The sequence below is a fragment of the Propithecus coquereli genome, unplaced genomic scaffold, assembly GCF_000956105.1.
Source record: "Propithecus coquereli isolate 6110/MARCELLA unplaced genomic scaffold, Pcoq_1.0 Scaffold515, whole genome shotgun sequence".
In the NCBI taxonomy this organism is placed as follows: domain Eukaryota; kingdom Metazoa; phylum Chordata; class Mammalia; order Primates; family Indriidae; genus Propithecus; species Propithecus coquereli.
In genome coordinates this window covers 269,423-292,825 of record NW_012151008.1, presented here as the reverse complement: position 1 = coordinate 292,825, position 23,403 = coordinate 269,423, and the positions used below count along the sequence as shown (strand labels likewise).

At 49.7% G+C, this 23,403-nt stretch overlaps 1 protein-coding gene across 2 annotated transcripts in view; it reads left to right on the top strand.

Annotated features, from left to right (window-relative positions):
- AOC2 (amine oxidase, copper containing 2 (retina-specific)) overlaps nt 1-16,007 on the top strand; it is a 29,228-nt gene extending 13,221 nt beyond the window's left edge. The window contains exons 1-5 of one of the 2 annotated variants that reach the window (XM_012656693.1): nt 8,031-9,054; nt 9,535-9,765; nt 13,674-13,959; nt 14,833-14,962; nt 15,241-16,007. In XM_012656693.1, coding sequence (XP_012512147.1) covers nt 8,169-9,054; nt 9,535-9,765; nt 13,674-13,959; nt 14,833-14,962; nt 15,241-15,516 — 1,809 coding nt within the window. In that variant the 5' untranslated portion in view covers nt 8,031-8,168 and the 3' untranslated portion in view covers nt 15,517-16,007. Of the gene's footprint in view, nt 9,766-13,673; nt 13,960-14,832; nt 14,963-15,240 lie in introns of those variants that run through there. The other variant, XM_012656690.1, reaches the window with a different exon arrangement.
- Nucleotides 16,008-23,403: the final 7,396 nt, after the last annotated feature.

The window sequence follows — 23,403 nt, the reverse complement described above, 5'->3', positions numbered from 1 at the left end:
TGCCTCCGTTTAAGAGAAGCAAGAGTGAAGGTGGACAAGGAGAGGTGCAGGACAAGGAGAGACTGAAGACTGAGACAGAGGAGAAAAAGGATGTAGTGGCTCTTAGCGGGGGGGACTCATGGTGCAGGCTGAGAAAGAATTCTTGACACAAAGATTAGAATAGTTTTAGGCCAGGCACGGTGGCTCATGCCTGTAATCCTAGCTCTCTGGGAGGCCGAGGCGGGCGGATTGTTTGAGCTCAGGAGTTCGAAACCAGCCTGAGCAAGAGCGAGACCCCGTCTCTACTAAAAATAGAAAATAAATTAATCGGGTGGTGCTTGCCTGTAGTCCCAGCTACTCGGGAGGCTGAGGCAGAAGGATTGCTTGAGCCCAGCAGTGTGAGGTTGCTGTGAGCTAGGCTGACGCCATGGCACTCACTCTAGCCGGGGCAAAAGAGTGAGACTCTGTCTCAAAAAAAAAAAAAAAAAAAAAAAAAGATTAGAATAGTTTTAAAGAAGAAAAGTTTATTTTACTTCCCAAAGGTGGGAGGGGCATGATACAAGAGAAAGAAAGGGGAAGTGTCGGCCCCAAGGCTAAGGGGCTCAGAATTTTTAATAGGGAAAAAGGGTAAATAAACCGTTACTGCTGCAAGCTGATAACAGGAGACAGCTGTGAAGTGAATGTGTCTGTTTTTCCTTTTTCCTTTTTTTGTCCTCTGTTCTGTGAGGCTGGCTTATCAGAGTCCTCTGGAATGTGGTTCCGGCAAGAACTGAGACAGGAGCTGGCAGCCCTGCTATCTGCTCAGGGCTCTCAAGGCTGTTAACATAAACTCTTAGAGAAACTAAGGTGGTTAATCTTAAAGACAACAATTTGAGCCCCAGGTGGTTAATCTAACAAAGGGGCAGTGGTGCTGTGAACCCTCCCTTCAAAGGGGCAATTATGTGCTGTGAGTTTATTCCTCTTTATTTCTGTTAGATAGTTTATTAGCATGGCCACCCTGTCAGTGGCCAGTTGTAGCTCTGATGCTGACTTCCTGCTTTCAACTTCCTCTGACTTGAGGAATTGAACTTCTCATTTATTTGTGTATTTATGTTTTGAGACGCGGTCTTGTTCTGTCACCAAGGCTAGAGTGCAATGGTGCAATCATAGCTCACTGCAGACTCAAACTCCTAGGCTCAAGTGATCCTCCTGCCTCAGCCTCCCAAGTAGCTGGGACTACAGTCTTGCACCACCACACTTGGCTAATTTTTAAAATTTTTGTAAAGATGGTATCTTGCTATCTTGCCCAGGCTGGAATGCATTGGCTATTCACAGGCATGATTATAGCACACTACAGGCTAGAACACCTGGGTTCAAGTGATCCTCTTGCCTCAGCCTCTCAAGGAGCTGAGACTCCAGGTGTGTCCCACTGCACTTGGCTTAATCACATATTTCATGTTCCCACCTCCTTATGGCTCCCTCTCATGCTACTTGCACCATGGTCAGTGCTGGGGGAAGGAAAGCACACCCTGCCTCCACCGTCTGGCTCACTTGAATTTCATTACCTTGAAACCTATGTCCAGACCAAACAATGTGAATCTCTGTATGTGGTGAGTGTGTGAATTCTCACAAGCTTTTATATGACAATATGACTGGTTGTGTCTCTCTGGTCTTACCATGGGGATGATGCCACCTGCCTGGGCCCCAAATGAGATGAGGCAGAAGGGACATTTAGATCATTAGAACATCAGCCCAGCTCTGGTCAGGAGGGCTGCAAGGTGGACCTCCAGCCCCCTACCCTGATCCAGTCTCTTCCTTAGACCACTGAAGTTGTCTGGAGTCTTGGCCTCAGACTTCTGGTCAATTGTCTAGGAGTGATTAGTGAGTGAGGATGTCAGGTTCTAAAGGGACTGGTGCCGGCCAGGCTGAGATCTGCAAGACTTGGGGTCCATTGTTCTGAGAAAGAGGAGCTAGACAAGGGGCCCCTGAGGCTGGGGTTAGAGGGCCTGCCTCGGACTTCTCCAGGAATGTAGACAAGGGAACCCCCTGTGAGGAACACAAGCTGTGCTCATCTGCCTCTCCTTTGGCAGCCTGTGGGAAGAGCTCCAACTCCAAGTGCAAGAGAAGATTTCTTGACACAGTCAACAAAGATTTATGGAGGGTCATCTGGATGCCAGGCACCGTGCAGAGAACTGGAATACACTAGTAAATAAGAGACACAAAATCTACCCTCAGGGCCAAGGAGGACAGCAAAGGCCCAATTACAGACAAGGAGGGAAGAGGACAACAGCAGGGACTCTTAACCCAGATTAGGGGCTTGGGGAGGCTTCCTGTGGGACGTGATGTTTACAGCGAGTATGGCAGAAGAGTAGAAGTTGGCTGGGGAGGAGCCAAGAGAGTGGAGAGAATGTTCTAGGCAGTGGCAACAGCACATTCAAAGGCCAGGGGGTGACAAGGTGGCACCATCCAAGTACCCAAGTTCATTGACAGGTGTGTGAACTGTGGGTGAGTGTGAGGGGAGGACAGCCGGAGAGGCAACTAGGGAACAGATGAGGCATTTTCTTGCAAGCCACACTACCCTAAGAAAATTGGGAACCATAGAAGGATTTGTTTTTTCGAGACAGAGTCTCACGCTGTTGCTCAGGCTAGAGTGCCGTGGCTTCATCATAACTCACAGCAACCTCAAACTCCTGGGCCCAGGTGATCCTCCTGCCTCAGCCTCTTGAGTAGCTGGGACTACAGGCATGTGCCACCATGCCTGGCTAAATTTTTCTATTTTTTTTTTAGTAGAGACTGGGGTCTCACTTTTGCTCAGGCTAATCCTGACCTCAAGCGACCCTCCCACCTTGGCATCACAGAGTGCCAGGATTACAGGCGTGAGCCACCGAGCCTGGCCAATAGAAGGATTTTAAGCAGGGAAGTGACAGGGTCAGATTTGCCTTTTAGGACATTCTCTCTGGTCCAGATACAAAGAATAGAATTAACAGGGAAGGTGTTGGCCACAGGGAGGTAGGTCAGATGGCTGGGACTGCCCTCGAAGTCAACAAGGAGGGGTGGGGGGAGCGGTGCCTGAGTGCATGACAAGGCCCAGGTGGAGGGCCCATTTGCAAAGCCCAGACTGGAACCCCAGATCTGGTGCCTCCTGCCACCTCCCACCCTCTGCTGAGATTGGTGGAAAATGAGGAAGTGGCACACCCTGGCCGCTGGCTGATCTTTGCCCCTGTGCAGGCCATGACCCCCTGAATGGACAGTCATTAAAAGGACAACCCTATTATTAAACTGTCCAACAGAGAAAAATAAACAAACAGAAAAAAAGAGGAGTAGAACTCACAACACATAATTTCCCCTTTAAAGAAAAAAATCACGACACTCAGCTGCTTCTTTGATTAGCCACCTGTGACTCAATTGGTTGTCTTTAAGATCACCTAAACCACCTAAAAAAGTTGTTTTCACAACACGTGAAAAAAACTAAACAGAGAAAAGGAAAGTGATGCTCCCCAGCCCCAATTCTCCCCAGACCACATTCCAAAGACCCTGATAAACCAGCCTCACACAGAAAAAAAAAAAAAGGTAGACACAGTTGCTTCACAGCCCTCTTACTATCAACTGACAACAATAACTATTCTTTTTTTTCTTCTCCTCTCTTCACCCTCAATAAAAGCCCAAGCCACTTGTCCTCTGAGCTGGTACTTCTCCTTTCTTTCTCTTATGCCACACCCTTCCCACCTTTGAAAAATAAAATAAACTTTCTTTCTTTAAAACTATCCTAATCTTTGTGTCGAGAATTCTTTCTCATCCCGAGCCACAAGTTCCCACCCTAACAGTCATTACATCGATCTGGCCCTGAGATCACTTGGTAGAGTCAGTTGCTGATTAAAGTAAGTTCCCACCCAACGATCAGTCCTACTTGTAGCTAGCATGGTTTTGTGATCATTGCTTAGATCATCCTTGCACACTTTACACAAGGTATACTGGGGTTAAAAAACACATTCAAAGGGTAAACCCATAAAGGGGGGGAGGGGCTGGTGCTCTCCTGGCAGCTTCTTTGACTGGGTTTGGCGATGAGGATGAGCTCATTAATTCCACCGCCACTTTACCTCTTTAGGTGAACCCCACCCCTTCCAGCTCCTCCTGGAAGGTTCCCTTGGCCACTCCTGCATTTTCTTTTTCTTTTTCTTTTTTTTCTCTTTGAGACAGAGTCTTGTTCTGTCACCCCAGATGGAGTGCAGTGGCATCATCATAGCTCACAGCAACCTCAAACTCCCGGGCTCACGGGGATCCTCCTGCCTCAGCTTCCTGAGTAGCTGGGACTATAGGTGCGCATCACCATGCCCAGATAATTTTTCTACTTTTTTGTAGAGATAGGGTCTCACTCTTGCTCAGGCTGGCCTTGAACTCCTAAGCTCAAGTGATCCTTAGCCTCCCAGAGTGCTAGGATTACAGGCGTGAACCACCTTGCCTGGCCAGCCTTTCTTACTTTAACTAACCGCTAATATTTATCATTGGCCAAATCTTTCGGCTGGAGGTGGACTCTGGTTCCCAGGAATAAACTTGTCTTCATCAAGTTCACAGAGGCTGGGGTCAAGTTTATTCACAGAGAAATAGTACCTAGTGGGGGAAGCAGAGTGTGTGGTCCTATCTTCAGAGTAATTCTCCATGAAGGACACCTTTGCAATAAGCTTTTAGAGTAACTGATATGGCAATTGTTAAGGCTAGGACGAAAAGATAGTAGAGGAAACAATGTGAAAGCCAGTTGCTTAAGGAAGGCGGTTCCCTACCCCCACCAGCCACCCCAAAGGGCTCTGCCCCTGGGCCATCAGCCACCACCCCATAGGAGGCCCTGGTGACACCCACCCAGAGTGAAGACTCCTTGGTAGCGCAGGTCAGGACTCAGAATCATTAGCCATCTTGACGGTATGTTCTTAGTTGGGAGCTGGAGGCACCTCCCCACCACTGACCATAACTTACCAAAGAGCCCAGACTCAGGTTCCCTGGCCGGGATGCCTTGCCTTGTGGGACTGCCCTCAATGGGCCTGACACTAGATTTTATTCACTCTTATTCTGAAGGTCACAAGAACGGTTTCCATGACACTTTTCTGCCTTAGTTCTAGTAGTCGTATTGTCTCTGTCTTTCCTGCAAGAGGCTCTCCAGTCCAGCATTTCCACGTTACTGCTCAGTTGCTGGGAATACTGGGTGTGAATTTTACTTCCCAACATTTGGGGGTAAGTATTAAATGTCACTGATACAGGTTGGATATTTGTCCCCTCCCAATCTCATGTTAAAATTTGCTCCCCAGTGTTGGATGTGGGGCCTGGTGGGAGGTATGTGAGTCATGGGGGCAGATCCCTCATGAATGGCCTTGTGCCCTCCCTGTGATAATGAGTGAGTTCTTGCTTTATTAGTTCACATGAGAACTGGTTGTTTAACAGCCCCGGCTCCACCTCCTCCCTCTCTTTCTTCTTCTCTTGCCATGTGACACACCTGCTTCCCCTTCCCCTTCCACATTGATTGGAAGCTCCCTGGAGCCCTCACCAGAAGCGGATGCTGGTGCCATGTTTCTTGTACAGTCTACAAAACCGTGAGCCAAATAAACCTCTTTTCTTTATAAATTACCTCAGATGTTTCCTTAATAGCAACACACAGCAGCCTAACAAAGTCACATTTCTTTATTTTTCTATATCAGATAACTAGCTATGTGCCCTCATCCACCTGGTTGGCAGGAAATTCAATTACAGGTATGTTTTTTGGGGTGTTCATTTTAGGGTTTGGTAAGAATCTGGGACTTTGTGGGACGTCAGCTAGACTTGAGTTGGCAGTGATCACTGCTGTCACGCTCACTTTCTGCTCAAGGTGGTGATGGAGGAGGGGCCTGAGCGCTTGGCTGTCACTTCCTCAAGATCCCGGGTGGGAGAGTGGGCTCTAGACACGCATGCACGTGTGCACACACAAACACACACATGCACACACACTGCCCCTACTTGTTAGTCCCACAGAATTCCCCAAAGACCTCCTTTCCTGTGTTAGGGGAGCTCTCAAAAGCCTTTCTCTCCCCTGGGTTGACACACACCCACTTCCTTCTATTGTTGAGATCACAAGAAAGTTTCGACTAGATCTAGTTGCTCCTCGCACAAAGATCCAATTACTGATACAACAAGGATTGCTAAGGAAGAATGAAATTTTTAATATCATAGACAACTTGTCAGGAGAATGGGAGAAGCTACCTCAAATCTATCTCCAAGACTAAAGAAGTCATGGGCTTTTTAAGGAGGTGCCATGTGCCTTGGGGCAGGTCATGGTGTAACTAAGAAGGGGCTACATGCACTAGGGCAGGTCATGGAGGATGGTGATTGTTGGCATCAGGAATCTTGCTCAGGGGCCTTTGCAATGCATCTCTTCGGCTCACACCAGCCTGGGCAATAGCAAGACTCTGGCATGGTGTCGTGCACCTGTAGTCCCTGGTACTTGGAAGGCTGAGGTGGGAGGGTCGCTTGAGCCCAGGAGCTCAAGGTTGGAGTGAGCTATGATGAGGCCACTGCGCTCCAGCCTGAGTAGCAGAACAAGTGTTAGGGTGGGAACTCATAGCTCAGGATGAGAAAGAATTCTCGACAATAAGATTAGGACGGGTTTAGAAAAACAGTTTATTTTACTTTCCAAAGGAGGAAAGGGCGCAGCACCAAAGAAAGAAAAGAAGAAGTATTGGCACTGAGGGTGAAGGTTTTGGGCTTTTTACTGAGGGTTATAAGGGGTTAAAAAGTTATTGCTGCAAGCTGATAGCAGAAGGCAGCTGTGAAGTGGCTGCCTTTGTTTTTCCTTTTTTCCCTCTTCTCTGTGAGGCTGGCTTATCAGTCTCCTTGGAATGTGATTTGCCGGGAACTGGGGGAGGGTCATGCTCCTTCTATGTGCTCAGTTCTTTTCAAGCACTGTAAAAGCCAACTCTGCAAGACCACAAGTTAAGCCACAGGTGGTTAATCAAACAAAGGGGCAGTTGTGTGCTGTGATCTTTCTCTCTTTTTCCTATTAGATCGTTTATTTTTTTCTATTGGATAGTTTGTTTGCAATGCCATCCTTTCAGCAAGACCCTGTCTCAAACATACAAACAAAAAGGTCAGCTCACATGTTTCTTTCTGAAAAGTCTTCCTGGACATGTCCAGGTTGCAGAGGATTCTGCCCAGGTGATGAGGGAAGGAGGTCTCCTCTCTGGAACCCTCAGTCTCTCCCGGTTCCCCTTAGGACAGGGCTGCTCAGATGACAGTGGCTTCTGGAAAAGCCAGCCATCGGCTGTGAGGGACAGAGGCAGTTTTGCTCTCCACATTGGCAACATTTTAGAGGAGGGTTTCCTTTCTGGAGGTGAGAGCTTTGGGCTACTGGGTTGATTCCACAGCCAGTTTCCCAGCCCACCTGATGTCTGACCTGGGCTGTCAGGCAGTCCTGCAAAAGGACAAGCCATGAGGGTCTCAGTTACACTCTGCATCCTGTGCCCCCACCCCCCACAGCAATGCGCCAGGCCGCTTCCCTCACGCTGCCCTCCAGTGACCCAGGGTGCTCAGGGCACCAGCCCCCCAGCTCCTCCCAGAGGCTTTGCCTTCTCACCAGGACTCTCACGCTCCCCTTGGGCTGCTGGTGAGCTTCCGGCTGGTGGAGGTGGGCAGGAGACAGTGGTGGGGAGCAAAGCCTGGAAGGCCCAGGAAACAAGAGTAGGGTAGGAGGGAATCTGGCTACAGAGGTGCAGCCAGGTGAGTCTTGCTTGCCACCGTGTAGCCAGGAGAAAGGTCCCCTCTGGAGCACAGACAAAGGAAAGCCCCGGGACAGCCCCACTTCTCCTTCCTCTGGCCTCCCCCAGCCATTGTCTCCAAAAGCCACCCCTCCACCCACCTGATTCCCCAACCCTGACCCTGAGTGTGTTGTTTGATCTGGAACAGGAGGACAGAAGCTCACATGGCCACTTAAAGTCCAGGTTCCTACTTTTGCCCCACCTCCTGAACCTGGCCTGGCCCCTGGCACCCCAGCTCCACCCCCCCAAACCTCTACCCTTGGCCACTTCTCTTCCACATTGTCCATCTTGCCTGTTGCCTAGCAGAACCGCCCAGAGACAGATCCTCCGGAGGCTAAGAAAGGAATCCTGCGCCCAGGTCCTATCTGTTTACTTTTCTGTCTGTCTCCCACCTGCATTCAGGATCCAGAGCCTGAGGACAGACCAGGAGCTTTAGCTATGGCCATTTTCATTACATTGTCCCTATTTAGTGTCCTGGTGACAGGCATGGCCGAAGGTGGAGCTGGGAGTGAGAAAGGAGTTGAGAGGGACTGTAACCCAGGCCTGACTCCCCCCTGTCCCTCTGTATCTCCCAGTGCCCAGCCCGGGTCACACCCTGGCCAGAGCCAGCTGTTTGCAGACCTGAGCCGAGAGGAGCTGACGGCCGTGATGAACTTTCTGACCCAGCGGCTGGGGCCTGGGCTGGTGGATGCAGCCCAGGCCCAGCCCTCAGACAACTGTGTCTTCACAGTGGAGCTGCAGCTGCCCCCCAAGGCTGCGGCCCTGGCCCACCTGGACAGGGGGAAGGCCCCACCTGCCCGGGAGGCACTGGCCATCGTCTTCTTTGGTGGACAACCCCAGCCCAACGTGAGTGAGCTGGTGGTGGGGCCGCTGCCTCACCCCTCCTACATGCGGGACGTGACCGTGGAGCGTCATGGAGGCCCCCTGCCCTATCACCGACGCCCCGTGCTGGCCCGAGAGTACCTGGACATAGACCAGATGATCTTCGACAGAGAGCTGCCCCAGGCGGCTGGTCTCCTCCACCACTGTTGCTTCTACAAACGCCAAGGAAGGAATCTGGTGACAATGACCACAGCCCCACGTGGTCTGCAGTCAGGGGACCGGGCAACCTGGTTTGGCCTCTACTACAACATTTCAGGGGCTGGGTTTTTCCTGCACCCTGTGGGGTTGGAGCTGCTGGTAGACCACAAGGCCCTGGACCCTGCCCACTGGACCATCCAGAAGGTGTTCTATCAAGGCCGCTACTATGAGAGTCTGGCCCAGCTGGAGGACCAGTTTGAGGCCGGCCTGGTGAATGCGGTGTTGATCCCAGACAATGGCACAGGTGGGTCCTGGTCCCTGAAGCCCCAGGTGCCCCCAGGTCCGGCTCCCCCTCTGCAGTTCCATCCCCAGGGCCCCCGCTTCAGTGTCCAGGGGCGTCGAGTGGCCTCCTCATTGTGGACTTTCTCCTTTGGCCTTGGAGCTTTCAGTGGCCCAAGGATCTTTGACGTCCGCTTCCAGGGAGAACGGCTGGCTTATGAGATCAGCCTTCAAGAGGCCTTGGCCATCTATGGGGGCAATTCTCCTTCTGCTCTACGAAGCCGGTACACAGATGGTGGCTTTGGCCTGGGCCACTTCTCTACGCCTCTGACCCGTGGGGTGGACTGCCCCTACCTGGCCACCTATGTGGACTGGCACTTCCTTTTGGAGTCCCAAGCCCCCAAGACACTGCACGATGCCTTTTGTGTGTTTGAACAGAACCAGGGCCTCCCCCTGAGGAGACACCACTCAGATTTACACTCCCACTATTTTGGGGGCCTTGCAGAGACAGTGCTGGTCATCAGATCTGTGTCTACTATGCTCAACTACGACTATGTGTGGGATATGGTCTTCCACCCCAATGGGGCCGTAGAAGTCAGACTCCATGCCACGGGCTACATCAGCTCAACATTCCTCTTTGGTGCTGGCCGGAGATATGGGAACCAAGTTGGGCAGCACACATTGGGCACGGTCCACACGCACAGTGCACACTTCAAGGTGGATCTGGATGTAGCAGGTAAGACATCCCGCAGGGGCAAGGGTGCCAGAGGAGAGGGCTGCACGTTCCATGCTTAGCTTTGAAAGCGTTCATTGAAAACTTAAAAATGTAAAAGTATATGAAGTAAAAGTAAAAAGTCATCCTCTTCAGTGTTTCTCATCCTTAGCAGGTTGGTTATTCTCCCATAGTTAAAAAAAATTCTTTCATACTTTTAAAAATTGCCTCTGTGATGATAGAATCTGTTATATTGTATACTATGTACAAATACGATATACCAATATAAGTATTTAGATTTCTATTACAAAAATGGGATCATAATGTAAGAATATTTTGCTGTTTCTGTTTTTTCATATAACAACATCATTCAAGCAAGCAACAAATATTTATGAATGCATACTTGTGCCAAGCACTGTACTACACAATTCAACAAAAGAAAAAGTATTGTTTCTCTCAGGCAGCTTACATTCTAACAGAGGAGTGGAGAACACATAGAGAGGTCCTGGAAAGATGTATATGATAGAAACATTTTTAGGCTCGACCTCTCTGCACATCAGATCCTAACCCTAACCCTAACGTTAACTCTACTGATACAACAGTGCCTTTCTAATAGGATTGTTGTGAGGATTAATGATGACTACGTTTTACAAACTTTGTCATTTGAAATAATTTTAGACATACAGAAAAGTTGCCAACATTGTTTGAAAGTTTCCATAGACCCCTCACCCAGCTTCCCCCAACCTTAATATCTTACAAAACCATAGGCCATGGCTGGGCGCGGTGGCTCACGCCTGTAATCCTAGCTCTCTGGGAGGCCGAGGCAGGCGGATCGTTTGAGCTCAGGAGTTCGAAACCAGCCTGAGCAAGAGCGAGACCCCATCTCTACTAAAAATAGAAAGAAATTAATTGGACAACTAAAAATATATAGAAAAAATTAGCCGGGCATGGTGGCGCATGCCTGTAGTCCCAGCTACTCGGGAGGCTGAGGCAGGAGGATCGCTTGAGCCCAGGAGTTTGAGGTTGCTGTGAGCTAAGATGACACCACGGCACTCTAGCCCGGGCAACACAGTGAGACTCTGTCTCAAAAAAAAAAAAAAAACCATAGGCCATGATCAAAACAGGAAATTAACATTATTACAACAATATTAACTCATCTACAGACATTATTAGAATTTCATTAGTTCTTCCAGTAATGCTCTTTTTCTGTTCCAGGATCTAATCCAGATCCCCACATTGCATTTAGATGTATCTCCTTAGTCTCCTCCAATTTGTGACAGTTTCTTAGGCTTTCCTTGTCTTGCATGACCTTGACACTTTGGAAGGGTACTGGTCAATTATTTTGTAGAATATCTCTCAGTCTGGGTTTCTCTGTTTTGTCATGATTAGGTTGAGATCAGGACATTGAGATCTTGCATTTTTTGGCAAGAAAACCATAGAAATGAGTTATGTCCTCAGTGCATCATATCAAAATATACATGATGTCAACATGTCTTATCACAGTGGTGTCTACCTCATGAACTTGGTTAAGGTGGTGTCTTTCAGCTTTCTCCATCATAAAAGTTAGTATTTTCCATTTGCAATTAATAAACATCTTGGGAAAAATACTTTGATGCAATGCAAATATCTTATTTCTTTTTTCCTCAAACTTTTGCCCACTAATTTTAGCATCTTTTGGTGGGCTTTACCTGCAACAAATACTACTATGGTGGTTCCCTACTGGTTATCTAAACTTTTTTCCTCTTTTTTTTGATTTTTTAGAAAGTTGACAGATAAAAATTATATATATTTATCATGTACAACATTTTGTTTTGGAAATATGTATACACTGTGAAATGGCCAGGTTGAGCTAATTAGCATATATGCATTACCTCACTTATTTTTTTTTTGTGGTGAGAATACTTATTATCTACTCTTAGCAATTTTCAAGAGTACGATTCATTGTTATTAACTATAGTCACCATGTTGTACAATGGATCTCTCAAACCTGTTCCTCCTATCTAACAGAAATTTTGTATCCTTTGACCAACATCTCCGGAACCCCACCCTCCCCAAACCCCTGGTAGCCACCATTCTACTCCCTGCTCCTATGATTTCACATGGAAGTGAAATCTGTGGTATTGTCTTTCTGTGTCTGACTTATTTTACTAAACATAATGTCCTCCAGGCTCATACACATTGTTGCAAATGAGATTCCCTTCTCTCTTAAGACTGAATGGTATTTCATTAAGTATATATACCACATTTTCTTTATCCGTTAATGTTTTTTCCTAATTCCTTATAATTTATTAATTGGAATTTTCCATAACGAACAATTGTCCATTCTTTTTCATTTATTTATGTATTCAGTTATTTATTCATAATCGTATGGACTCAGGGTTATTTATTGTATTCTAAGGGTTATAACCCAGTACTATCATTTATTTTGTTCCTTACATATTTCCAACTTTGGCCATTGGGAGGTCCTTTAGGTTGGTTCCTATGTCCTTTTGTCATGTCTCCCCCCAACCTTTTTTGAGCACTTCCTTACTTTCTGGCACCACAAGATGTTCCAATTTCATCTGGTATTTTCTCTGCTCCAGCCTTGGAATCAACCACGTCTCTGAGGAGTTCTGGTTCCTTTTATTGGAGCATGGTATTTAGAAACCAAGATCTGGGCACCAGATGTGTTCATTATTACTGGATGCCATTGCTTGTAGGCCCTCTTAGTGGACTTAGCTATAAAACTTAAGTGTATGCTCGAACCAGCACACACACACACACACACACACACACACACACACACACACTTATCTTTATCTCTGTATCTAAATGATCACAACTTGTAAAGCACTTGGAGCAGTACTTGACACATAGTGAACCCTTCAGAAATATTATCTATTCTTGTTGTTATTGGCCCCTACATGAGCCCCACTGTGTGAATGGCACAGAAAGAACTCTTAGTCTGTAATTGTCACCTAAGGCTAGAAACCCTGGGGTGTGGATTAGGGGCAGTGAGGGTTTGCTGAATCAGTCTCTGTTCTCTCCTGGGCCTTGGAAGATATGGAGGGAGCTGCCAACATGTTTTGATTTGGTCTCAGATCATTTCAGTTGACTCCTAACATGGAACCTAGTTAGACTCTAATAAAATTATAAGTTCAGGGAACAGACTGTGCCTTTGGCCCTACTCCTACCTCCCTGACAAGTTTCAAACTCCAAGCCCCAGCAGCATTGGTCCCCACATTGGTTTTTCTTCCCTTTGGTCACCATTTCTGCTGTCTATATGCTGTGGGGTCACTCTGTGCTGCCTTCCTCTGTGCTGATGTGTGGGTGGTGTAGAATTAGATACTAAGACCAGCATCCCCAGCACTGCCATGATACTAACTGTGTGCCCTTGTTGAACAACCAAGGCAATTATTTAAATTTTCTAAGCCTCAGTTGTCCCATCTGTAAAATGGGGACAATTATAGTTCCTCCTTCAGAAGGTTGTCATAAAAGTAAAAGCATCGATACACATAAAGCACTCAGAATGCCGCCTGGGCAGACTTCCTTCAAGTTCAGTGAGTGTGGGCCTTATTTCATGATAAGGCCGTTCTGGTGATGCCAAGGGGCTTTAGATGAGGAGGGAAGACCCCTCTTTAGGGCAGAAGGAATGCCACAGTGTGCATGGCTCACTAGGCTGTTCCAACCACAGGTAAACACCCTCTGTAGCAGCTCCTCAGAGGGAGAAGGCTGGTGGAGGCCTAGTCACAAGGCATCTGGGATTATTACCTGAGATGACATTAGGGAGAAAGACCCACTCCAGATCTCTGGATTGAGGATAACTTGGGGAGGGGGAAGTAAGGGAACACTCAGTTCTCGGCTGCTCTTTGGCCCCCACTCTGAGGCTAGATGGGGGCAGAGTCCAGAGAGGCCAGGGTGGCTGCATGACAGGCCCTTCCCCCCTGACGCAGGACAGGAGAACTGGGTCTGGGCCGAGGACATGGCCTTTGTTCCCACGGCTGTGCCCTGGAGCCCCGAGCACCAGATACAGAGGTTGCAGGTGACCCGGAAGCTGCTGCAGACAGAGGACCAGGCCTCCTTCCCCATGGGAGGGGCCATCCCTCGCTACCTGTACCTGGCCAGCAACCACAGCAACAAGTGGGGTCACCCGCGGGGCTACCGCATCCAGATGCTCAGCTTTGCCGGGGAGCCGCTGCCCCAGAACAGCTCCGTGGAGAGAGCCCTCAGCTGGGGGAGGTGAGTGGCCGCCACAGAGGGGATGGAGGAGTTTGTATGAAGGGCCCCCATTGCTCCACCTCCTATAGGTGCACGTGCAAACAAACCTACACACACATTCCTGTGGCCACAATCCTTAGCCACGCAGAATGAAGCCTAGGAACGGTGAGACATGAAGCATTGAAACAAGCGTAGCAAATGGTAGAATCCAGGCTGTGGGTATAAGGGTGTTCACTACACAGTTCTTCCAACTTTTGTGTGCTTAAAACATTAAAGGTTTTTGTTTTTTCCTCCAACCACATTAAAGGTTGGAGGGAAAAACAAAGAGTGGGCCAGGCATGGTGGCTCACGCCTATAATCCTAGTACTCTGGGAGGCTGAGACAGGAGGATTGCTGGAGCCCAGGAGTTTGAGGTTGCAGTGAGATACGACCTCTCCACTGCACTCTAGCCGGGGAGACAGAGGAAGACTTTGTCTCAAAAAACAAAAACAAAAAACAAAACAAACAAACAAAAAATGAGAGAGGAACACAGACCTAAGAGAGGATTCCCTAGAATCCAAGCATTTGAGGTACTAAACTTGACCGAGGATGGGAATCGAGCCTTGTCTGTATGTAGGGATCCGAGGCCCATTCTCAACCACAGGCTCTGATCTGGTGGATGATGAGCAACATTTCTACCTGAAATCTGAACAATGGGCCATCCGGTGTTTAAGGTACAGGATATTGAACAGATGGGGGGCCTCTACAGGGCGCAGGGAGAACGGGGCAGAGAATGGTAAAGAGACTCCACACCCCTAGACCTTTGTGCTCCTTCCCCTCTGCATGTCTCCTCAGTGCAGCTGCAGGTCGCGGGACAGCTGATGGCCCTGTAGGTCTAACCAAAATCTCCTGTAGGTACCAGCTGGCTGTGACCCAGCGGAAAGAGGAGGAGCCCAGTAGCACCAGCATCTACAATCTGAATGACCCTTGGACACCCACTGTGGACTTCACTGACTTCATCAACAATGAGACCGTTGCAGGGCGGGTCAGTCGAAAGGCCAGGGAGGGAGCGGTGGGGGGGGTGGGAATGGGGACAGAGGCTGGGGGACCAAGAATGAGCCACTTCACTCTCTCCCAAGCCAGATTCCTCAGGGGCCTTTAGAATCCACTAAGAAAGGAAACTTTATGATTTCACATTTTTCCTGAGAAATTAGGAAATTCTAGGCTGGTGAGCTGAATTGCTACCTGCAAGGCCACTGTGGGAGGCAGGGCATGTCCTCAGCAAAGCCACACTTCATGATCCTCTTTCTTCTCCCCTGCTAGGACTTGGTGGCCTGGGTGACAGCTGGATTTCTGCACATCCCACACTCAGAGGACATTCCCAACACGGTGACTGTGGGCAACGGCGTGGGCTTCTTCCTCCGACCCTACAACTTCTTTGATGAGGACCCCTCCTTTTCCTCCGCTGACTCCATCTACTTCCAGGGGGACCAGGATGCTGGGGCCTGTGAGGTCAATCCCTTGGCTTGCCTGCCGCAGGCTGCTGCCTGTGCCCCCGACCTTCCTGCCTTCTCCCACGGGGGCTTCTGTCACAGCTAGGTGGTCCCTGGGTTGGGGAATCTGGCCAAGGGCTCCAGGGCAGACTGAGAGGGGTAGGAGCAGCTGGGCACTGGGTGGGCAGCCTGGTTCCCTCTTCTCCTTCCTCCCACCCCTGATGTCTGTCCATCCCCCTGGGCCTTGAGGTCCCCTCTCTTCCGTTGCCCTCCCTTGAACCCCACCTTGGAGCCAGGAGCATCCTGAGCCTGTGATGCCTGACACAGGGGCACTCAGGTTCCTGGCTCCCAGCTGTGCTGAGTCCCCGTCCCAGAGAGGGGAGGACGGCCTGGCCAGGAGCCTGGGGGCATGGCCAGGCTTTTCCCCAGATGACTCCTATTTTTAGACTCCTATTGTTAGAAAAAAAATTTTCTAACAATTTTTTTTTAAAAAAGAGACATAATTTACATACCATAAAATGTACCTTTTAAAGTGCACACTCTAATGATTTTAGTATATTCACAAAGTTGTGCAACCATTGCCACTAATTCCAGAACATTTTTATCACCCAGAAAGAAACTCTGTACCTGTTAGCAGTCACTCCCTGTTTCCCCCGCAAACCCTCCCCAGCTCTAGATAAGCAGCCCTCTACTTTCTGTCACAATGGATTTGCCTATATTCTGGACATTTCATGTAAATAGACTCATACAGTAGATGATCCTTTGTGACCAGCTTCCTTCACTTAGCATAATTTTTTTTTTTTTTTTTTTGAGACAGAGTCTTGCTCTGTTGCCCTGGCTAGAGTGAGTGCCGTGGTGTCAGCCTAGCTCACAGCAACCTCAAACTCCTGGGCTCAAGCGATCCTTCTGCCTCAGCCTCCCGAGTAGCTGGGACTACAGGCATGCGCCACCATACCCAGCTAATTTTGTCTATATATTTTTAGTTGTCTGATTAATTTCTTTCCATTTTTAGTAGAGACGGGGTCTCGCTCTTGCTCAGGCTGGTCTCGAACTCCTGAGCTCAAACAACCTGCCCGCCTCGGCCTCGCAGAGTGCTAGGATTACAGGCGTGAGCCACTGCGCCCAGCCTCCTTAGCATAATGTTTTTGAAGGACATCCATGTTGTCATGTATATTATTAATACTTTACTCCTTGATGGCTAAATAATATCTCATTGGATGGATATATCACATTTTGCTTATCCACTCATCAGCTGAGTTGTTTCCATTTTTTGGTTATTATGGATAATGCCGCTAGTTTTTGTGTGAACATATGTTTTCCCTTCTCTTGGGTCTATGCCTAGGAGTGAAATTACTGGGTTATATGGTAATCCTACATTTAACCTTTTAAGGAACTACCAGATTGTTTTCCAAAGCGACTGTACTTTTTTTCTTTTATTGTTTAAAACATACATACCTGTAATCCTAGCATTCTGGGAGGCTGAGGCAGGAGGATCCCTTGAGCCCAGGAGTTTGAGGTTGCTGTGAGCTAGGCTGACGCCATGGCACTCTACTCAGGGCAACAGAGTGAGACTCTGTCTCAAAAAAATAAATAAATAACACAAAATTTGCCATTTTAGCCATTTTCAAGTGACAATTCAGTGGCCTTAAGTACATTCAGAAGCTCTCATGGGCCTGCCCAGCTCTCCTCTGCCCTGGGGCCTGTACAGACCAGACTGTTCTCCCAAGCCTCCAGGCAGGGTCCCTAGAAGGCCCACGTGTGAGTCTCGGGTCTTCGGCAGGTGCTTCTCTGTTCCCTCTCATCCTGGCACCGTCCTCCTCCTCCCAGTCTTCTTCCTACATCAGCATCTCCTCCCAGCTATTTCCCTCTGAGGTCCTGGGGGACGTCCTTGCTGCCTCAGGTCTTGTGGTCCCCTCCCCTCCATCCCTCGATTCTGGTGTCCTCCTCTGTCCCTGGGCTGGGGAAGCCTGGGACCTGCAGGGGCTGTCTCGTTTGAGAGGACGATGCTCGGCTATCTCCTGTGGGAGACATGCCTCTGGACCGCTTCCTTCAGCTTGTCTCTCTGCCTCTCACTGTCTGAACAAAAACCTTCCTCCTGTCATCTTAGCATCTGTCTACACTGCCAAATAATCCTCTTCCAAGTTCCTGCTGTTTACACAGGCCATGCGGAGGGTGTCTGTGAGAGTGCAGAGTGGTCAGGTGACAGCAACAGGTCGGGGTCTGTGGGTAGAATGATGAAGGTCATCTGTTCCCAGGGCCATGGAGACAGTGGCCTCTATTCCTCTGGGGCTGCCAGTGTAGATGGCCGGAATGTCACTGCGGACAGGAACCAAAAAGCCTCAGGAGTTCAGGCAACCAGGGGCAGGAGCTGCCCAATCAGGCGTGGGGACCGGCCTGACCTGGTCAGGGCAGTAGCCTCCAGGCCGCCCCTCCTGGGCTGTGGACTTTGGCTGGGCACAAATAAGAATTGGAAATTTGCCAGGAAGGGCTTCGGGGCGGAGTAAGTGAGGAGAGGGTGGGGCTCCAAGACCCGGTCTGCTCAGGTGCATCGGGGCCAGAGAGACTCACGCCGTCTGTGGTCCCTGCCTCTGCTTCTGCAGCTTGCCTGCTCCTACCAGTGTCTTTTCTGGGGACCATGAGATCAAGACAAGAGGGGGGTCCCTTCCCCAGCAAGAAGCCCAGGCGGCCCACCCAGCCCGAGGGGAGGTCACTGCCTGAGCAGGATCCGGCAGGAGGGGAGTTCAGGGCACAGATTTGGGTCCAACTCAGCTCGTGACCTGAAGGGACATGACGAACCCAGAGCTCAGGCCACATGGAATCCTGTGGTTCCCTTGAGAACTGTCTGGACCCCCAGGTCAACCATGTGGGCTGGAAAGGAACTAAGTCCTGGCAAAGGGAACTTCATCCACGGACTGAAAGCCGTGGGAACCACGTTTTAGGTTCGCGGGGAAGGCAGAGCCGGTGGTTGTTGCTGTTTCTTCTTTCCATTGTCTCAGCTCAGTGAGTTAGCTTCTCTTTACCCTCTCAGCACAGATAAATATCTTGTGTTGACTTTCTTGTATTTTCTTGTCTGAAGAAATTTGGGCCCTGGTGGCAGAAACGCTCTGTCTTGCCCCCAAAACAAATGGTGTGGGCAGCCGGGGCCGCTTCCATGGCTGTTCCGCATGTGGCTTATCCAGGTGCAGAGAAGAGGGGAAGGTGGCCCCAGGCTGAGGTCTGGGGGGGCCAGGCTGCTGTGGCTCACCTGCTGACCGAGGGGTGTGCAGTGGGGCTCCCCACCGGGGTCAGAGCGTATGGCCCAAACTGCCCCAAGGCCTGCGTGTACCACGGACTGTGAGGAAAGGACCCCGAGGTGGCCTGTTGGAGAGCTCTGCTGAAATGTGTCCTTCTAGCTTCAAGAAAGAAGCAACCGGACCTGAGGAATGCCTCCCAGGGACGTTGAAAGGGTCAGAGTCACAAAGTCACAAAGTTCTGGGGCAAATCTGTTGAGTTCCCTGGGGTACCTCGGGTTCATGTCTACCCTGCCTGTGGTCTGGCCCGGGCTGCCGGCGAGCCTGCCCCATCCCCACCCTGACACAGGCGGCCACGTCTGCTCTACTCAGGCTCTGTGGCGGGCCCGTAGCTTCTGTGACATTCCTCCTCTCCACGCCTGGGTCCTGTGACCGCAACGATTTCATTCAGCTGCCCGAGAGACTCATAAGTCCTTTATTCATTCAGCAAGTGTTTTCCAGCCCCTGCCGTGTGTTAGGCCCCTATTAATTCTACAGTAATAATCATTGCCCTAAATAAAATTGCCTTCTAGTCATGTCACGGTGGAGTGAGGGACACTCAGAGGAAGAGGCTGCGCTGACTCCATGAAGCTCACACTGCTAGTGCCAACACGCCAGCAATGAGTCTTTGCATTTCAAATAACAGTCTATTCAAGAAACAAAGATGGGTGGAGGTCAAAGTGGGGTCAAAATAGGAGAAGGGAGTAGGGGTGGTGAGGGGGTGGTGTAAGGGACAAGGTGGGGATGGCAGGAGGTGGGGTTGGGCTGGGGACAAGGATGACAGTGAGGAGGACTGAGTAGCCCTCTGGCCTCTCCAGGCTATAAGCCTGCACTTCCTACCTCGCCCCATCTATCCTGGAGCAGAGAAGTCTTCATTCATTCATTCATCAAACATTTCTTGGACTCTTCCTGAATGCCGGAGTTGCACTGGTGCACAACAATGAGTATCCCCCGATCCTTGCCCTCAAAGAGCTCAAAGTCTCTGGGCTGAGGGAGGTCTTTTTGCAAACAATTAAAAACATTGGGATGAGAGCTATGCCAGACAAGAGCACAGAAGAGGGATTTGCCTATGGCCTGTGGGAGTCTGGGAGGGCTTCAGAGAGGAGGTGGCAGCTATGTGTGTGTTTAATTGTATTCCTTCTCTTATGTGAATTAGTAATACATTCACACGTTCAAAATCCTAAAGGCACAAAAGGATATGTGCCTGGCGATGGCTGCACAACTCTTTGAATGTACTAAAACCATTGAAGCCATTGAATTGTATACTTTACATGGGCAAATGCTGTGGTATGCGACTTATATCTCAATAAAGTCGTATTTAAAAAAATACTTTGTGTCTCTATCCCACGTCTGGCCCTAGGCCCTCATTAAAGTCAAGCGATATGGTGAGTTTCTGGTGTATCTTTTTTGTTGGGGGGGCGGGTGGTAAGTGACATTTTCAGTGGCAAATGAGCACCATTTAGTCAGGTAGTAAACTGGGCAGCAGGGTGTTCCTGGTGGAGACATGAGCACGAAGGCTTACGGTCCTGGGAGGGCCCCGTGGCTGGGGCCTGGAGAGGGGTGGCAGAATGGCGAGGCATAGATGGGGCCAGTGCGCAAAGCCTTGGATGCTGCATGGCCCCGTCTGCATTTTGTCTGTGAGCTGGAAGGAGCCAAACCTCCAAGCTGCATAAAAAACAATGCAACAATAATAACAAAAAAGGTATCACCCAACTCTCCCTCCAACATCCCGTTGTCACCGGTCTAAGTTTGCTGCAGTTCTTGCCTCTGCGCACTCTGTGCACTGCCTAGTTAGGTAAGCACACATTCGTGTTTCCTGTTTTCGTTTAACACTACATCACAGGCATTTTAACAGGCCACCACATCACACTCACATGGATGGTTTTTAAAGGATAAGAGATAACACTCTCTCTCAAGTTGGTAGTAAACAATCATTCTCCATTGGGCAATTGGGTTGGTTCCAATTTGCTCTCAAGTGGAAGAATGACCCAATTGATCTTGGGTTTGGACAATGGCTTTTACGTAGCAGACTCACAGGCTCAGAGCTACAAAGGACTCTGAGGGTCGGCTGGGTCCATCCTCAGGGCTTCCACGGCCTTGCATCAGCACCTAACCCATCTGAGCCCATTTCTTCATCTGGATAATGGTAACATATTTGAATCACTGAAAAGCTTTTTAGGCCTTGGCAGGTTTTTCTCACTCTGGAAGGGCCTTGCACCAAAGGAACTATTTGAAGACATTTCGTCCACATAGGGTCCCCATCTTATGGTCTAGAAAAGTATGCCCATCACCCTCTTGCCTTCCTTGCTCAGATGGCAGAAGAGTGTGTGGGGCAGGCGCATTCTGGACACTCAAGAGGAGACGTTCGGGGCTGTCTACAGCGACACTGAGGCTGCAGTTTCATTTTCTTTGACTTCAGTCATGAATTTGTCCACTAGACACTGTACTCGGTGCTGAGGGGACAATGGGTGCCAGACAGACAGTCGTGCCTGGCTTGGCCCACAGGAGAAGCTGTGGCGACAAGAACAGCTCTCTGATGGCTCTTGGAAGTGGGAGCCAGCCCAGGCCCTCCACCTGCCCCTCAGACTGTCTGGCCCCCGCTGCCCTGTAGCTGCCGTGGAGACCTCACCGGATGAAGGGAAATAGACTGTAGCATTCTCAGGGGGCTCGGGTCTCAGACACCCTCCTGCTGCTCGTCTCTCATGCTCCTTAACTCTCCGTCTGTGGGTCAGAAGATGATGGGGACCCTCAAGGAATATGATGTCTCGGTTTCCTCCATGGAGGAGAAGCCAGTACCGTAGAGATGACTCTGGGCCCAGTGATTCCCACCCTTGCCTCATTTAATCTTCACAACACCCTTAAGAGGCAGATGTTATTATTCCCATTTTACAGATGAGGAAACTAAGATTCAGAGAGATTAGGAAACTTGCCCAAAGTCGCCTGGCTGGTAAGAGGTGGGGCTGGGATTGAACCCAGATCTTCGTGGAATTATACCTCACTGCCTTCACTTGGGCTGCGGCTCTTCTTCACTGCCTGGTAGGCCTGTGTGAAGAATTAAACGAGGTAATGCCTGAGAAGCACTTGGCCCCTGATCCGTGTTAAGTGACCTTCTAAGAGCAAAATCAACACTGAGAGGACAAGGGCAGAAGTAGGCACAGGTGCTTTTCACAAAGCACTCAACCTTGACTGCACATTGCAATCACCTGGAGAGCTCATAAAACCCAACGTCTCCAGACTGCACCTCAGCCCAATAAAGTCAGAGCCTCTGCGGGTGCGGCTCACACATCGGCAGCTTTTGAATTTCCCCATGTGGTTCTAATATGCGGCCAAGGTTGAGAGAATTCTGGAGACGGGAGTTCCGTTCCAAGCCTGCCAGAGGAGACTGACAAAGGAGAAGCTAAGATATATAAAGACGTGTCCGTCAGAAGGGCAGAAAGGGGGCATCCCAGAGCCTGCCCTGGCAGTGACCTGGCAGTGACAGTCAGCCACGCCTGGCGCAGAGGACCTGGCACAGGGCCAGGACATGTCCCGTCCTGGAGGCACTTTAGCCACGCAGATGGGGGCACCAGGCCCTATCGAAGCCATCTCGTGACAAGTGGCTGGCTCTGATTCCCACATGACAGGCCAGCTTCCCACCACACCATGATCATGGGAAGAAAATGGGCACTTCACTCACAGGTCTTGCAGTAAAGAAACTAATCCGCGTTGCAATAGTGACAATTCCCCTCGTCAGCTGATGAATCTGGTTTCTGATTCAGGCTCCTCCTTTGGATTATGGGGAATTCACCAAGAAACTATCTCGAGGTGTCCTGGGAGACAGCCGGCCTCGCCTGATGCACACCATCCTAGCCACGAATTCACATCTAACTTCCAGAGCAGACACTCTCTCTGTAGTCAAATTTCCCCCTTTCTTCCCTCCCTTCCTACAGTTTTTCCTTGGCCACCTTCCCCCTTTTAAATCTTCAGAGCTTCCTGCTCTCTACAGGGTGTATTGGGTTATTCACAAACCTGGGTTCAGTCCCCTGCTCCCCAGCCCCATCCTGATGCCCACTCAGACCCTCCAGACCATGGCCACATGCCCTTCCCCAAACAGGCTGTTCCCATCCTCTCAAGCCCCGGCCTGTGCCCTGTGCCCCTTCCTCTTTTTTTTTTTTTTTTTTAGAGAGTCTCACTCTGTTGCCTGGGCCAGAGTACCATGGCGTCCTCATAGCTCACAGCAACCTCAAACCCCTGGGCTCAAGGGATCCTTCTGCCTCAGCCTCCTGAGTAGCTGAGACTACAGGCACATGCTACCCCGCCTGGCTAATTTTTCTACTTTTTGTAGAGATGGGTCTTGCTCTTGCTCAGGCTGGTCTCGAACTCCTGACCTCAAGCAATGCTCCTGCCTCAGCCTCCCAGAGTGCTAGGATTAGAGGAGTGAGCCACCGCACCTGGTCCCTCCCTTCCTCTTTCCCCTCGCTCTCTTCTTTATCTGGTAACACATTGTTCTCTAAAATCCAATTCAAATATCACTCCCTCTGCCTTTCCCTGAGCAAACGTCTTTGCTTTGTTCTCCCTGCTCCCCTAGTACTTTGGACAGAACTCTGCGAGGTTCACACGCTGAACTCTAGGTCACTGTCCACGTGTCCTCCTCTCACTTCCACATCAAACCTGGCCTTAATGGCCTGGGGCCCAGTGTGGTGTCATGCTCATTTATGGGTCCTTAAATACATCTTTGTTGAAAT